The sequence below is a fragment of the Sarcophilus harrisii genome, chromosome 3 (assembly GCF_902635505.1).
Source record: "Sarcophilus harrisii chromosome 3, mSarHar1.11, whole genome shotgun sequence".
In the NCBI taxonomy this organism is placed as follows: Eukaryota; Metazoa; Chordata; class Mammalia; order Dasyuromorphia; family Dasyuridae; genus Sarcophilus; species Sarcophilus harrisii.
In genome coordinates this window covers 589697422-589712614 of record NC_045428.1, presented here as the reverse complement: position 1 = coordinate 589712614, position 15193 = coordinate 589697422, and the positions used below count along the sequence as shown (strand labels likewise).

The 15193-nt window shown below is 46.1% G+C and overlaps 1 protein-coding gene across 1 annotated transcript; it reads left to right on the top strand.

Moving 5' to 3' along the window:
- Nucleotides 1-98: 98 nt before the first annotated feature.
- EIF3K (eukaryotic translation initiation factor 3 subunit K) lies at nucleotides 99-14837 on the top strand. The gene is made up of 8 exons (XM_031963150.1): nucleotides 99-498; nucleotides 9467-9565; nucleotides 10442-10562; nucleotides 10905-10979; nucleotides 13067-13139; nucleotides 13265-13342; nucleotides 14285-14410; nucleotides 14723-14837. The coding sequence occupies exons 1-8, from the start codon at nucleotides 215-217 to the stop codon at nucleotides 14752-14754; spliced, it is 888 nt and encodes a 295-aa protein (XP_031819010.1). The 5' UTR covers nucleotides 99-214; the 3' UTR covers nucleotides 14755-14837.
- Nucleotides 14838-15193: the final 356 nt, after the last annotated feature.

The window sequence follows — 15193 nt, the reverse complement described above, 5'->3', positions numbered from 1 at the left end:
ACCGAGCCGGCGGGGAGGGGCAACAATGAAAAGCTTGGGTCCCGCCCACTCGGAGGGGGAGGGGGACTGAGTAACACTAGGGGGAGGGGGAGAAAGGCGAGCGAGACCGGGTACGCCTGCGCACTGGCTTCCGAGGGATTTTTCCCCACCTTCCTCTCGGCGGGTACTCGCTCGCTCGCTCGCTCTCCCTCGGTGCGAGTGCGCACGCGCTAGAATGGAACGGACCCGGAAGAGGAAGCCACGCGGGACCCGGAAGCATCCTCCTCCACCGCCTCCTGCACCGCCGCCTCCCCCACCCCCTCCGGAAGAGATTGACGACCATGCGGCCGACGGCGTCTTCGGGGAGGGAGGGGTTCCGTCCTCCGCGCACCTTCCGGTTCCGGTTACTGATCCGGACTCGGCCTCGGCGTCCGCTTCTGCTTTCGAACAGGAGGAGGACATGGCTCTGTTCGAGCAGATGCGTGCCAACGTGGGCAAGCTGCTCAAGGGAATCGACAGGTAGGGACGGGGAAGGGCGGGACCGGCGGGTCGGGGTTTCCCGGGTGGGGGCGGCGCTCAAGGCCCTTCCCAGCGGCGCATAAACAACTCCGCGGCGGCGAGGCTTCGTTCCCGGAAGCCACGCGCCTAAGGCGCCACACAGGTGCCGATCACCAGCTGACGGTGGGCAGCCTGGGGAGGAAGGCTGCAGCGCCCCCTTCCTGGGAGCGCGGGCGGGAGGAGCGAGAGCGGCCCGGGCCGGTGGCTTCTGGGACGCAAGGGGCCGGAAGAGGGTCTTCGCGGATGGCGTGGAGAGGAGCAACGGGCCTTGGGGCCGTGGGGATGAGGCTAGCTGCAGGCAGATGTGTGCGGCAGCCGGGAGGCTTCCTGCAGGGGAGCAAGGGAAGGCGCGTTAAGTGCCCGCTGTGTGCTGAGCGCCCTCACAGAGGCATCTCGTTTGGCCCTGGGCAATTCTAGGAGGCAGATGAGGTGCAGTGGCTCGCCTAGGGTCACCGGCTAGGATCTGAGGCAGCACTTAAAGTCGGCATCCCCGGCTCCGGGCAGAAGATGGGATTTCAGCTGAGATTTCACTAGGTGGGGTTTAGTTGAGACCAGAAGGAAGGCTGGAAGGGGAGGGGAGAGTCGCATGGCCCGATCTCAGCTGCTTCCTGGACTTCTTGGCCGCACTGTTCACGCAGGGCATTTTCTTGGCAGAGAAGAAGACGCAGGTTTGCCATTTCTTTCTCCAGTAGAGCGAGGCAAACGGGCTTCGTGACTTGCCCAGAGTCATCTCGGGCCTTCCTGACTCTGGACTCTGCGTTCTGTCCCCTGAGCCACCTCGCTGCCTGCATGTTCTCCAGCTGCCCTGAACTCGGCCTGTGACTTTATTCCCCTTCCCCTCTTCCTAATTTCCCTCTTGCTGTTGAGGATACCGCCGTTCTCCCAGTTAACCAACCTAGGAGCCATCCCCGCCGCCTCCCGTCCCTTCCACCTTTGTGACATCTCTTCCAACGCTGCTGCCAGGGGCTCGCGGCTCACACTTGGACCTGGGCTAGTGGCCTGCTAGTGGGTCTCCTAACCCGAGTCTCTCCCCACGCCGCTTACCTATCTCTCCATTCAACTGTCAAATTGATCTTCCTGAAGTACAGATCTGACTATTCTCCCCCATTCATTAAGCTCCTCTGGCTCCCTATTACCTCCGGAATCAAATATAAAATTCTCTGGCTCTTAAAACCCTTTGTAACCTGGCCTTTCGTGCTTTATTCCTCCCCACACAAGATTTGATCCAGTGCCACTGGCTGCTCTCACACCAGACGCTCCCACCGCCCGGACTCTAGGCATTTTCTCTCCTTGCACTCCAGGCTGGGGATGCCTTTCATCCTCATCTCAACTCCTTTCCTAACTTTCCTGACTTCACATCTCGGCCAAATCCCACCTAATGCATAAAAGCTTTTTCAGGCGCCTTCTCCTTGAAAGAATCATGTGTATTCTGCCTATGTCTTATTTGTGTTACTTTCATGTTACTAAATCAAGCTTCTTGCGAGCAGGGATTTCTTGCCCTTCTCTGTACCCCTCAGCACAGTGACTGATACCCAGCAGGCACATGCTTGTGTGCAGGGAGTCTCAGGGTCCTGACGGACCTGCACTTGAAAGAAATAACTTTGATTGCCTCGTGAAGAATGTGTTGGAGTTGGGAGGCAAGAAATGGAGAATTAGGAAGCTGATGCAGAAATCTAGGCCAGAAGTATGCAGTGCTGCCTAACTTGATGATGTGGTGATGGGAGGAAAGCAGAGGGGAACCCTGAGCCCTGGCATCATGATCTTATTGGCCAGCTTCTGAAGGGTTAAGAAGTAAGATTGGAGGCCATCCGTGTAGAACGGTTTTTCTAAAAGTTGAGAACAGAAAAATAAGGTCATGTGAGAGGATGGTAGGGTCTAGTACAGGTTTTTTGATTTGGGGTTTCTTTTTTTAATTAATAGCTTTTTGTTTTCCCAAATACATAGAGTTTTCAACATTCACCTTTGCAAAACCTTGTGCTCCGAATTTTTCATGACCCCCTCCCATAGGCAGCAAGCAATCTAATATAAACACATATAATTCTTTTAAACATTTCCATATTTGTCATGCTACATGAGAAAAATTGGTTCAGAAGGTCAAAGGGGAAAAAATGAGAACAAAAGAAAACAACAACATGAAAATACTTTGCTTTGGTTCACATTCAGAGTCCATAGTTCTCTAGATGCAGAATGGCTCTTTCCATCACAAGTCTATTGGAATTGCCTCAAATCTCATCATTCTTGAAAAGATCCAAGTCCATCACATAATCTTGTTGTATACAATGATCTCTTGATTCCACTCACTTCATGTAAGCATCAGTTCATGCAAGTCTTTCCTGAAATCAGCCTGCTCGTTATTTCTTATAAAACAATATTCTATTTCATATACCATAATTTATTGAGCCATTCCCCAAATGATAGGTGCCTACTCAATTTCCAGTTCTTTGCCACTACAAAAAGGGTTGCTACAAACATTTTGCATATATGGGTCCTTTTCCCATTTTTATGATCTCTTTAGGATACAGACCCCGTAAAGACACTGCTGGATCAGAGGTTATATACAGTTTGGTAGCATAGTTCCAGTATGATTGGGCATAGTTGCAAATTGCTCTCCAGAATGGTTGGATCAATTCACAACTCCACCAAGAAGGCATTAGTGTTCAGTTTTCCCCACATACCCTCCAATATTTATTATCTTTTCCTGGCATCTTAGCTAATCTGAGAGGTATAAAATGGTCCCTCAGAGTTGTCTTAATTTGCATTATTCTGATCAATAGTGATTTAGAGTATTTTTTCATATAGTTAGAAATGATTTTCATTTCTTCGTCTGAGAATAGTCTGTTAATATCCTTTGACCATTTATCAATTGGAGAAATGGTTTACCATATTATAAAGTTGAGTCAAATCCCTTATTTTAGAAATGCAACCTTTATCAGAAACAATTAGATGTAAAAAATTTTTCCCACCTTTTTGCGTCCCTTCCAATCTTGGCTGCATTGTTTTTGTTTGTACAAAATCTTTTTAATTTAATGTGATCCATTATTCCTTTTGCATTTCATAATGTTCTCTAGTTCTTTGCTCATAAATTCCTTCTCCACAGATCTATGTGGTAAAACTCCCTTATTCTCCTAATTTATTTATAGTATCGTCCTTTATGTCTAAATCATGAACCTATTTTGACTTTATTTTGGTATAGGTTTTAGATTTTATTCAATGTCTAGGTTCTGCCATGCTATTTTCCAGTTTTCCCAGCAATTTTTCTCAAATACTGAGTTCTTATTCCAGAAGCTAAAGTCTTTGGGCTTATCAAACACTAGATTACTACAGTCATTGCCTATTGTGTCTTGTGAACCTAATCTAACCTATTCCACTGATCCACTGCTCTGTTTCTTAGCCAGTACCAAATAATTTTGATGACCCTTGCTTTATGATATAATTTTAGGTCTGATACAGCTAGGGCACCTTCCTTTGCATTTTCTTTTTCCATTAATTCCTTTGGAATGCTTGATCTTTTATTCCAGATGAATTTTGTTATTTTTTTTAACTATAATTTATTTGCTGTTTGATTGGGATGGCACTGAATAAGTAGATTAATTACCATTTTTTGGTACTTTTTTTTAAATTATAATAACTTTTTATTGACAGAACCTATGCCAGGATAATTTTTTTACAACATTATCCCTTGCACTCATTTCTGTTCCGATTTTTTCCCTCTCTTCCTCCACCCCCTCCCCTAGATGGCAAGCAGTCCTATATATGTTAAATATGTTGCAATATATCCTAGATACAATATATGTGTGCAGAACCAAACAGTTCTCTTGTTGCACAGGGAGAATTGGATTCAGAAGGTAAAAATAACCTGGGAAGAAAAACAAAAATGCAAACAGTTTACATTCATTTCCCAGTATTCTTTCTTTGGGTGTAGCTGCTTCTGTCCATCATTGATCAATTGGAACTGAATTAGGTCTTTTTGTCAAAGAAATCCACTTCCATCAAAATACATCTTCATATGGTATCGTTTGTTGAAATATATAATGATCTCCTGGTTCTGCTCATTTCACTTAGCATCAGTTCATGTAATTCTCTCCAAGCCTCCCTGTATTCATCCTGCTGGTCATCTTACAGAACAATAATATTCTATAACATTCATATACCACAATTTATCCAACCATTCTCCAATTGATGGGCATCCATTCAGTTTCCAGTTTCTAGCCATTACAAACAGGGCTGCCACAAACATTTTGGCACATACAGGTCCCTTTCCCTTCTTTAGTATCTCTTTGGGGTATAAGCCCAGTAGTGACACTGCTGGGTCAAAGGGTATGCACAATTTGGTAACTTTTTGGGCATAATTCCAGATTGCTCTCCAGAATGGTTGAATTCGTTTACAACTCCACCCACAATGCATCAATGTCCCAGTTTTCCCACATCCCCTCCAGCATTCATCATTATTTTTTCCTGTCATCTTAGCCAATCTGACAGGTGTGTAGTGGTGTCTCAGATTTGTCTTAATTTGCATTTCTCTGATTAATAGTGATTTGGAACACTCTTTTATATGAATGGTAATAGTTTCAATTTTATCATCTGAAAATTGTCTGTTCACATCCTTTGACCATTTATCAATTGGAGAATAGCTTGATTTCTTATAAATTAGAGTCAGTTCTCTATATATTTTGGAAATGAGGCCTTTATCAGAACCTTTAACTGTGAAGATGTTTTCCCAGTTTGTTGCTTCCCTTCTAATCTTGTCTGCATTAGTTTTGTTTGTACAAAGGCTTTTTAATTTGATGTAATCAAAATTTTCTATTTTGTGATCAAATGTCTCTAGTTCATCTTTGGTCACAAATTTCTTCCTCCTCCACAGGTCTGAGAGATAAACTATCCTATGTTCCTCTAATTTATTTGTAATCTCATTCTTTATGCCTAAATCATGGACCCATTTTGATCTTATCTTGGTATACGGTGTTAAGTGTGGGTCCAGAATTATCATTTTTAATGTTAGTTTGGGCCTACCCATGAGCACTTAATAATCTTCCAATTGTTAAGATCTAATTTTATTTGTGTGGAAAGGATTTTGTAATTGTGTTCACTTACTTCCTGGTTTTGTCTTGGTAGGTAGACTCCTAAATACTTTGTAATTTAATAGTATATGTATATGTAATATTTTATAATTTGTATAATTTTCTACAGTTATTTTAAGTGGGATTTCTCTTTCTATCTCTTGCTGCAGCCGACTTTGTTGGTAACCTATAGACATGTCAACTAATGACTTATGTGGGTTTATTTCATATCCTGCAATTTTGCTAAAGTTATTGTTTCTAGTAGTTCTTAGTTAATTTTCTAAGATACTCTAAGTATACCATTATAGATCATCTGCAAAGAGGAATAAATTTCTGTAAGTATTCATCTGTTTCACTTAGATTATCAGATTTATTGGCATACAATTGGGCAAATAGCTCTAATTATTGCTTTAATTTCCTCTTCATTGATGATAAATTGCTCCCAGATTTAACCTCAAACACCCTTGTAGATGGGAGTCTGAGGGGAAAACCCATACCCTCTATTTTCCTCCACCTCACCTCCAAAAATATTTTTGATACTGATAATTTGGTTTTCTTTTTCTAATCAAATTAACCAAAGGTTTATCTATTTTGTTGGTTTTTCTTTTTCATGAAACCAACTCTTAATTTTGTTTATTAGTTCAAAAGTTTTCAATTTTTTAATCTGTCCTTTGATTTTCTAATTCTAATTTTCTAATTGGGGATTTTTAATTTATTCATTGATATTTTATTTTATTCATGTAAGCATCTAATGATACAAAATTTCCCTTGAGAACTGCTTTGGCTGGCATCCCATAAGTTTTGGTATGTTACCTCATTTTCATGCTCTTAGATGAAATTATTTATTGTTTCAATGATTTGTTTTACCCACTTATTCTTCTTTAGGATTGGAATATTTAATTGCCAATTACTTTTTGGTCTATTTTTCCATGGTTCTTTATTTCACATAATTTTTTATTATAAAATGATCTGAAAAGGATTTATTTACTACTAATGCCTTTCTGCATTTGATTGTGAGGCTTTTATGCCCTAATACTTGATCAGTTTTTGTGTAGGTGCCTCAGTCATACCTAACTTTAAAATTCTATTCACCTCATTAACTTCTTTTTCATTTATTTTATCTTATTCTGAAAGATGGAGATTGAAATCCCCCACTAATATAATTTTGTTCTTTTTTTTTCTTGCAACTCGCTTAACTTCTCTAAAATTGTGGGTGCATGGTGTTTTGAAAATAAAAAGCTTTATTTAAAAAATTAAATTACAAAAAATGTGGATATTATACTACTTGGTGTATATATGTTTAGTATTGATATTTCTTCATTATCTATGGTATCCTTTAGCAAGATGTAGTTTCCTTCCTTATCTCTTTTAATTAGGTGTCTTTTTGCTTTTTCTTGATCTGAGATCAGGATTGATACCCTTGATGTGTTTTTTTAACTACATTTGAAGCATAATAGATTCCACTCCAACTTTTTACCTTTACTCTGTATCTCTCAGTTTCTAATGTATTTCTTATAAACCACATATTGTAGGATTGTGGCTTTTAATCCAGTTTGCTATATGCTTCTGTTTTATGGAAGAGTTCGTCCCATTCACTTTCACAATTTAAATTACTAATTTTTTATTTTCCACTATCCTAGTTTTCCCTAGTTGTACTTTTCTCTTTGCTTTCACTCTTTCCCTCCTCACGAGTGTATTGTTCACCTCCCTCAATTTGCCCTATCTTTTTTCAGTTTCCCCCCCTTTTTTATTTCTTTCCCCTTTTATTTCTGGCTTCCCTTCTATTAGCTTCCTCCTTTCCTTTTCCCTTTCCCCTCCTAATACCTTATAGGGGGAGACAAATTTCTATACTAAATTTAAGCATATGTGTTATTCCCTCTTTGAGCCAAATCTGATGAAATTAAGATTCAAACAATGTTCATCTCCCTCCTTTGTTTCCCTCAAGTATAATTTACTTTAATTTGCCTTTCTTCTTCTCCCAGTACAATCACTTCCACCCCACTTTCTTTTTTATAGCATCACATTAAAGTCGATTTATAACTACACCAAGTATACCTCCTCCTCTGCTGGAGAAGATGGGAGGTGCACTATGAGAACTTTGCCTCGGGAGTAAGGCTACTCTGTTTTGTACCAGCCAGGGTGTTGAGTGTGAAGAGGGAATGTCCAGTGCTGGGGAGACCAGGAACAGTCTCCTGTGGGAGGTGGAAGCCACAGGGCCAAGGAGAAGAGGCACCTTGGGCCTACAGAGGCTCTGGAGATAAAACAGCAGCATGTACAGAAAGTAGCAGCTTAGGTCCATTGGGCCTCGATGGAGAGCTTGGGAGGCAGAGTGATGCATCATGAGCCTGGAGAGAGCTTGGGACCAGTTTGTGAAGAAGTTTGGCCAGTCAGCTGGTATTTATTAAATGTTACCGTGGGCCACATCTGAGATATAAAGGAGCACAGAAGAGAGCCTTGTTCTCAAGGAGCTCACAGTCTAACAGGAGGATCACACCTGTTGTTTAAGTTCCAAGGAAACTGAGGGCAGGACAAGTTAGGAAGCTTCTTATAGAACAAGAATTTGGGCTGGAGCTCAAGGGAGCCAGGAGGCAGAGATGAGGAGGGAGGGTGATCCAGGCCTGGAGCCCAGACATGGAGGGTCCTGTTTGTGAAACAGCCAGGAGCTGGGTCCCCTGATCGAAGAGGACATAGGGGGCCAGCCTAGGACAAAGGACTTAGTATACCTGCTCCTGGCAACACTGGTGGATTGAATAGAAGAATGATGGGAGCTGCTGAAAAGTCCAGGCTCGGAGGAGAGAAGGGGACATGTTTCAGTAGTCGTAAAGGTAGAAATGGCCACTGCTTGCTTGTGGGACTAGGAGAGGATGAGGGGAAAGTGGTGGTGCCTTCGGCAGGAAGAGGAGAGAGCTTGGTGACTTCGCTCTCAGATAAATTCATTTTAAGGTGTCTAGGAGCTGTCCTGTTTAGCATGTCCAGGTGCCAGCCTTCAGGTCAGCAGAGAGGTAGATTAGGGCTGGAGAAGTGGATTTGAAGTCACCAGTGTGAAGATAACTGAATCCATGGGATAGATAGATCACCAAGTGAAGATGTAGGGAGGAAGAGGAAAGCCCAGGACAGAGCCCTTGGGGATGCCCATGGCTATTGTCATGGCCTGGGGGGAGATCTAGCAAAAAAGACAGAAGAAGTGGTTAGGGAGATATGTTCTACATGAAATAAATGCACAAAGTGAAAGTAGTTTTATTTATCCCAGAAGCCTTAGGAAGCTAGGAGAGATGTGGATCAGGAGCAGTATTGTGAGGTCTCTGGACCTCGAGAACTGCTTTAACTGAGGATGGCTTGGGGGTTGGGCAGCTGGAGTTGGGCGGCTGAGGTCCAAGGGTGGTGTAGGGAGGAAGGGCCCGAACTGGAATCCTGCCTTCCTCTCACTTCAATGACTGAGACTCTGGGCAGATCACTTCTCTGTGACTCATTTTCTTCTTCTATTAAATGGGGGTGGTAATAGCATCCTCCCTGCCTTTTAGGAGGAGCCGCTGAGGTAAGCGGCTCTTTGAAGTGCTGTTTTGAATGCTAGCCGCCATCATTATTCTCTAACCTCCTTATTTTCTAGACAAGAAAGATTGTGTTCCACAGGGTCACACAGGTAGAAAGGGATAGACATGAAAATTGAAGCCAGCTCCTCCAAGATGGTGCCCACCACATGAGGCCTGTCTTAGACCACACAGATCCAGAGCAGAAGGAGGGCTCTCAGAGGCCCCCTAGTCTAACCCCTTTATTTAAGAGTGTTTGTTTACCATTGAATTGGCCCAAAGAGAAGTGTCCTTATAGGGGAGAGTGTCCTGTCCCTCATCCCTGCTGTACCTTCCTCTTCCCAGGTACAACCCTGAGAACCTGGCCACCCTGGAACGCTACGTGGAGACCCAGGCCAAGGAGAACGCCTATGATCTGGAAGCCAACTTGGCTGTGCTAAAGCTGTGAGTACCAAGTGGGCACTGGCTCTGTAACCCCGAGCTGGGACACTGTTTGACCTGTGGCCTCAAGGGCCAACAGCTTTACAAGTCAGGGGCCAGATGCCCAAAGGTCATGGGCCAAGCACTTTGGGCAGACACGGAGACAATGTGCACACAATTTTACATATCTTTTCATGTAAGATTCGAGGTCGATCTGTGTGGGGGGAGAGGGAAGTCTCCTGGGCTGTCTAGTCCAGCCCCAGCCAAGAGTCCTTTCTGCAGCCTAGCCAGTTCAGCCATCCTGTCTCTTCTTAAAGACATGTTTTCAGGGGCAGTGGAGGTGAAGAGCTCCCCTGGGTGCACCCCAGCACGGGTGCCTTAGTTCCTCCCCCATCCCTAGGGGATGTTGATTAGCTCTTATTATTAGCAACATAAGTGAGTAGCCTTCCTCTCTCTTCTGCTGAGAATACAACAGAACTAAGACAGCTGGGGAGGTGGGGGAAGGGGGATGGGGACAGCGCTTGGCTTTGGCACCCCCCTTTTTTCCACAAGGGAATAATTTCTGCGTTTCTTTTCCCACCGAGCACAAACTGATCTCACCTGAGATACTTGGGAGTGTAGGGAACCAGAACCCCGGGTGGTCTTGGCTTCTCCTTTGGAGAATTTCTGTGGTGGGTGGGTACTCACACGTGTGGATGATAGCTGGTAGGGCATGCCCAGATCCCCAGCATCCATTAAAGAAGTGCTTTGGGCTCCCTAGGGGAGCCCAATGCCTGGCTGGGACTGGCCCTGTCCTCCAGAAGTTCGGCCTTGGGACCAGATGAGAATTGTTTAAGGGGTGGGGGGAGGCAGCCCCTGCTGGCACCCACCTCTGAGGCCTTCCTGTCCCCTTTTTTTCAGATATCAATTCAACCCGGCCTTCTTTCAGACCACAGTGACAGCCCAGATTCTACTGAAGGCCCTCACCAATCTCCCCCACACGGACTTCACTCTGTGCAAGTGCATGATCGACCAGGCTCACGTATCCTTCCACCGCTGGTGAAGTGAGGCAGGGGAAGGGGTGTGGGGCTCAGCAAGGCTTTGGGGTCCTTGGGGCCTCAAGAAGCTGGACTGAGAGTAAGCCCTTCATTACTTTCTTAGGAGCTCTCCCAATGCCATCCCTGCCCTTCTGGTTGTGATTGTCTCTCTTGTCCACTCTCATTGGTTCCCCTCAGGGGTTTCTGGCGATTGGTCTATTTTCCTAAGGCCCACCCCCTGGAAGCTCATTGCTGTTTGGGGAGGTTTCTGAAGGATTCAGGACTGTATGTCTTATCCCACCCCCAGTGTCTGAGAGATTATTTTCCTTAATGCTTCCCCATCTCAGCAAGAAGAGCAGCCCATCAGGCAGATCCTGTATTTGGGGGACTTGCTAGAGACCTGTCATTTCCAAGCATTCTGGGTGAGCTGTCCTCCATTCCCAATGCACACGTCTTTGGCCCAGCTCAGGGTGGGGAGAGAGACTGGCTGGGGATGGGTCTGAGTCCAGAGCCCTCTGCCCTACACACAAGCAGCAACCCTCCCAGCCCCCACAGTCCCTGCTGGCCCAGCCCAGGGGTTGGGAAGTTGAAATCTGCCTTCCCGCCTCTGTTCTCCCATCTGCCATTCTGGGTGCCCTTTCCAGGCTTCCCACCCTTTTCTGCAGAGTGGAGTTTGCTTCTGGGATGATCTGAGGCCCTTCCGGTTCATTTCTTGATCTCTGGAGCACGAGCAAAGGTGTTCTCTTTTCAGCCATATCTGTTGCCCAGCATATATATTCCTGGTTCAGAAAGGGCCAGTGGGATAGTAGATAAGTCAGGCAACAAACACTTATTGAATGTCCCTTGTATTCCCCGCAGCATGTTAAGGGCTAGGCACTTTTAATTTAAAAAAAAAAAAAAGCCAGTAACTTTGTGTGTCTTTCAGGAGGTGGGGGGCAGAGGCCAAGAAAACAGTCCTGTGCAAACAGAATGCACCAGGCCAAATCCAAGGGAAATTCCAGAGAGCTGGCCGGGATTAGGCTGCAATCTAAAGGAAGCGGGGGGGGGAAGAGGGGAGGAAGCATTCAAGGAACCAGTAGCTGTGTGGGAGATGGAGTGACCTATTTGAGGAATAGCAAGGAGCCCAGTATCTCTGGAGGGGAGTGGGGTTGGACAGGGCAGGAAATGGCTGGGCTGTGAAGGCTTTTAAAAGCCAAACAGAAGCTTCTGGGTTATCTCGGAAGCAATAAGGAGCCTCTGGAGCTAATTGAGTGGCCTAGACCTACATGCTAGAGAAATCTGCTTTGATCACTGAAGAGAGAATGGGTTAGAGTTGGGAGAAACCGGGTTGGGGGGGGGGCAAGGAAGTCATAACAGACTATGGCAGGTATTGATGCAGAAGCCAAAGGGTGATATGTAGGAGAGGAGGGATTACATCAAAACTGAAAGGTGAAAATAGCATGACCTGAAAGGGGATGGGGTGATGCAGAACTCCCAGGTTGTGAGGCACAGGGACAGAAGAGTAGTAGTACCCTCCACAGTGATAGGAGGGGGGGAAAGAATGAGTTCTGGCTTGGACATACTGTGTTTACTGGAATCCAATCTAATCATGTCCTGCAGTCAATTAGGGATGTGAGCCCAGAGGTCATGAGAGAGGTTAGGACTGGATAGATAGATCTGAGAATCATCAGCAGAAAAATGGTCATTGAATCCACAAGAGCTGATGAGATTCCCAAGAGGCTAAAAGAATGGCCTGTGTGCCGATCAGTAGTAAGCTGGATGCAGATCCAGCAGAAGGCCAAAAGAGGCTGGTACCTTGAAGGGAAAAAGACCAGAAAGAGCAGTGGCCCAGAAACCGAGTCAGGAAAGAGCGAAGATGGCAGCAGCTGCAGGAAGATGGAGGAGGAGGGGGAGATTTGACAACAGGGTTGACTTTGGAGAGAGCAGTTTTCAGTGGAATGCCGAGGTCAGGAGCCAAATTGTGGAGAGCGAGAGGAAAGGAAGTGGAAGCTGAAGTTAGCTATCTCAAGCAGTTTGGCTAGGAGGCATGTGTGTGTGTATATGCACATTATATATATTTATATATACATATACATATTCCTATAATTCAATAGTTCTCACATGAACCCCGCCTTCTGAGGTGAGATACATATACATGTTCATATATATAGACACATATATTCATATTCCTATAATTCAATAGTTCTCATATTAACCCCCCTTCTGAGGTGTGAGATGAGGGAGAGACATGTTTATGGGTAGAAGAAACAGGGATTGAGGATAAATGAGAGTTGGGGTGATAGTGAACTATGAGGCAGAGGGTTCTCTCTGAAAGTGGAGCCAGGGGGAGCCACGGGAGGTTTAAAGTTTGGAGAAGCTACTGATAAGCAATCTGGTAAATTAATTAAGGAGATGCCAAAGAATTGCCTTGCTGCTGCAAGGGCTCAGATGAAATTGTTTTAACATAAATTTGGAGTGGACCTAATCGGTATCCTCTCCAGCTCAGTTCAGTAACATGTCTCTTTTACAGCATGCCCTGGATGAGAATATGGATCTCCTTCTCCTTAATGGCATCACAGGCTTTGAAGACTCAGTCCGAAAATGTGAGAAAACCCTCCCTGGTCCCCTCTAGTTGAAGTGAGTGGGGAGGGGCTAGTTGAGATGGGGAGTCAGTAACTCCCCAAGAGGGAGACTGCCTCCTAACCCTCTTCCCCTTTCCTCTCCCCAGTTATCTGCCACGTGGTGGGCATCACGTATCAGCATATTGACCGCTGGCTGCTTGCTGAGATGCTGGGAGATCTGTCAGGTAAGGCCTGCCTACAGAGGCAAGCACGGGATTTCTGTCTGTGTGGGCCACGCCTTGGCTGGACCCGTGCCTTTCGGGAGCGTGTTCATCATCCACAAGACCAGCTGTGTGCTGCAGCTCAGGACCCCATCAATAAGTCCTTGGACGCTTTCTGTTTGTCCGTTTATTTATAAAACATTTGTCGATAGGGAACAATAGGGTGAAACCTGATCTCTGGCACCCTAGACTTCCTGGTTTTATAGTTTGCCAGAACTCACAGAATGACAAGGCATTACTATATGAGTTTAATATTTGGGGAGAATAATACAGTGTAATAATAAACATCTACAGCATATGCTGAGCACCGGGGATACAAATAAGAAAAGAATGATACCTGCCCTTGAGAAGCTTATAGTCTAACGAAGGAAAATGAGGCACAAAAGGAAGCCAGAAGGCTTGAAGAGAGAGGCACTATTGTGGTGGCGTTAAACCCAAGCAGTGCCCCTTTTGGGTGACAAAGGGCTGTGAGCCCTGAAATAGGACTCAGAAAAGGGAGGCTTTGGGAGGAGAGGCAGTGACTGAGAACTGAGATGAGGTGGGAGCACCAAAGCCAAGCTTCTGTGAGGTCTGATAGTGCAGATACAGTGTGCTCACCTTCATAGATAGCACAGGAGCTGCCCTCAAGGGTCTTCTTGGAGATAGAAGACTTACATGAAATAAAGGATCATACAAGATGATGTGTGATTAATTGGAGGGGGGGGGTAAAGGAAGGGGGCCAAGGCCTTGAGTGGGGACCTGAAATGGGGGTGGGCATCTCCAAATCCCAGCTGTCTCAGTCCTTTTTCCAAGACTTGTCCCTTTGTTGGGTTGTCCTTGCTTCTGATCCAGCTGGGGGAGGGGGGGTGGCTCCCAGGAAGATGGAATGGCACCCAGTCTCCCTCTGACTTCCCTCTTGCATTTCAGACAACCAGCTGAAAGTGTGGATGAGCAAATATGGCTGGAGCTCCAACGAAGCAGGACAGGTTTTCATTTGCAGTCAAGAGGAGAGCATCAAGCCCAAGAACATTGTGGAAAAGATCGACTTTGAGAGTGAGCATCTCCACATCTGGGTGGGGGGTAGAGGTGGGGCAGTGGGCGTACCTGCCAGGCAGATTGCACCAGGGACTCCACCCCTGGCTTGGTCACTGGATACAGAAAATGGAATAGAGAGGGGACCCCAGGTCCCTCTTTGAGGGAGTCCCAGTGTCTTGCACTGCTCCCGCCCCCCCTTCCCAGGAAATCCTTTCTGGCTGGGGAAGGGAGGGTAGGGCCTTGAAGCTAGAGCTCTGCCCGGGGAGGAGAGGGCTCCTGTGCATGGCCCGCCCCCCCATCCTGACTCTGCTTTTCCATTTCTCCTTCTAGGTGTTTCCAGCATCATGGCCTCTTCCCAGTAGCTCCTTGTGCCTATTGTCCCCTTTTTCCTGCCTTTTGTTTCCCCTCACAGCCAACTTGTTAAATAAAAGCCCTTTACTTCCTGGCCCTGCCTCTTGCTGCTTCCCAGATCCCATCCCTGGGCCCCTCGGGAGGGGGAGGAGATTTAGCCTCTCTCCTCTGCAGCCAGTAGTGCACCCAGGCTGCTATCCTTGCGGTTTCCCGGCTGGCCACTAGAGGGAGCGCCCGCGCAGGCTTGCTCTCCCACTGAGGGAGGGTTGTGTTGTGGGGAGGGGGCCAGCCAAAGCCCGTCTCTTGCCCTAAGGCGGGGATCCAAGCTGCCCCTCCCTCTTCCTCCCTCCCTCCCAAGTGCTGGTCCAAGGGCCATTGGGCCCACTCCCTTCTGGGTGAGGCTGCCCTCAAGCTCCAGGGTGGGGCCACAGCAGGTGGGGGTGGGGGAAA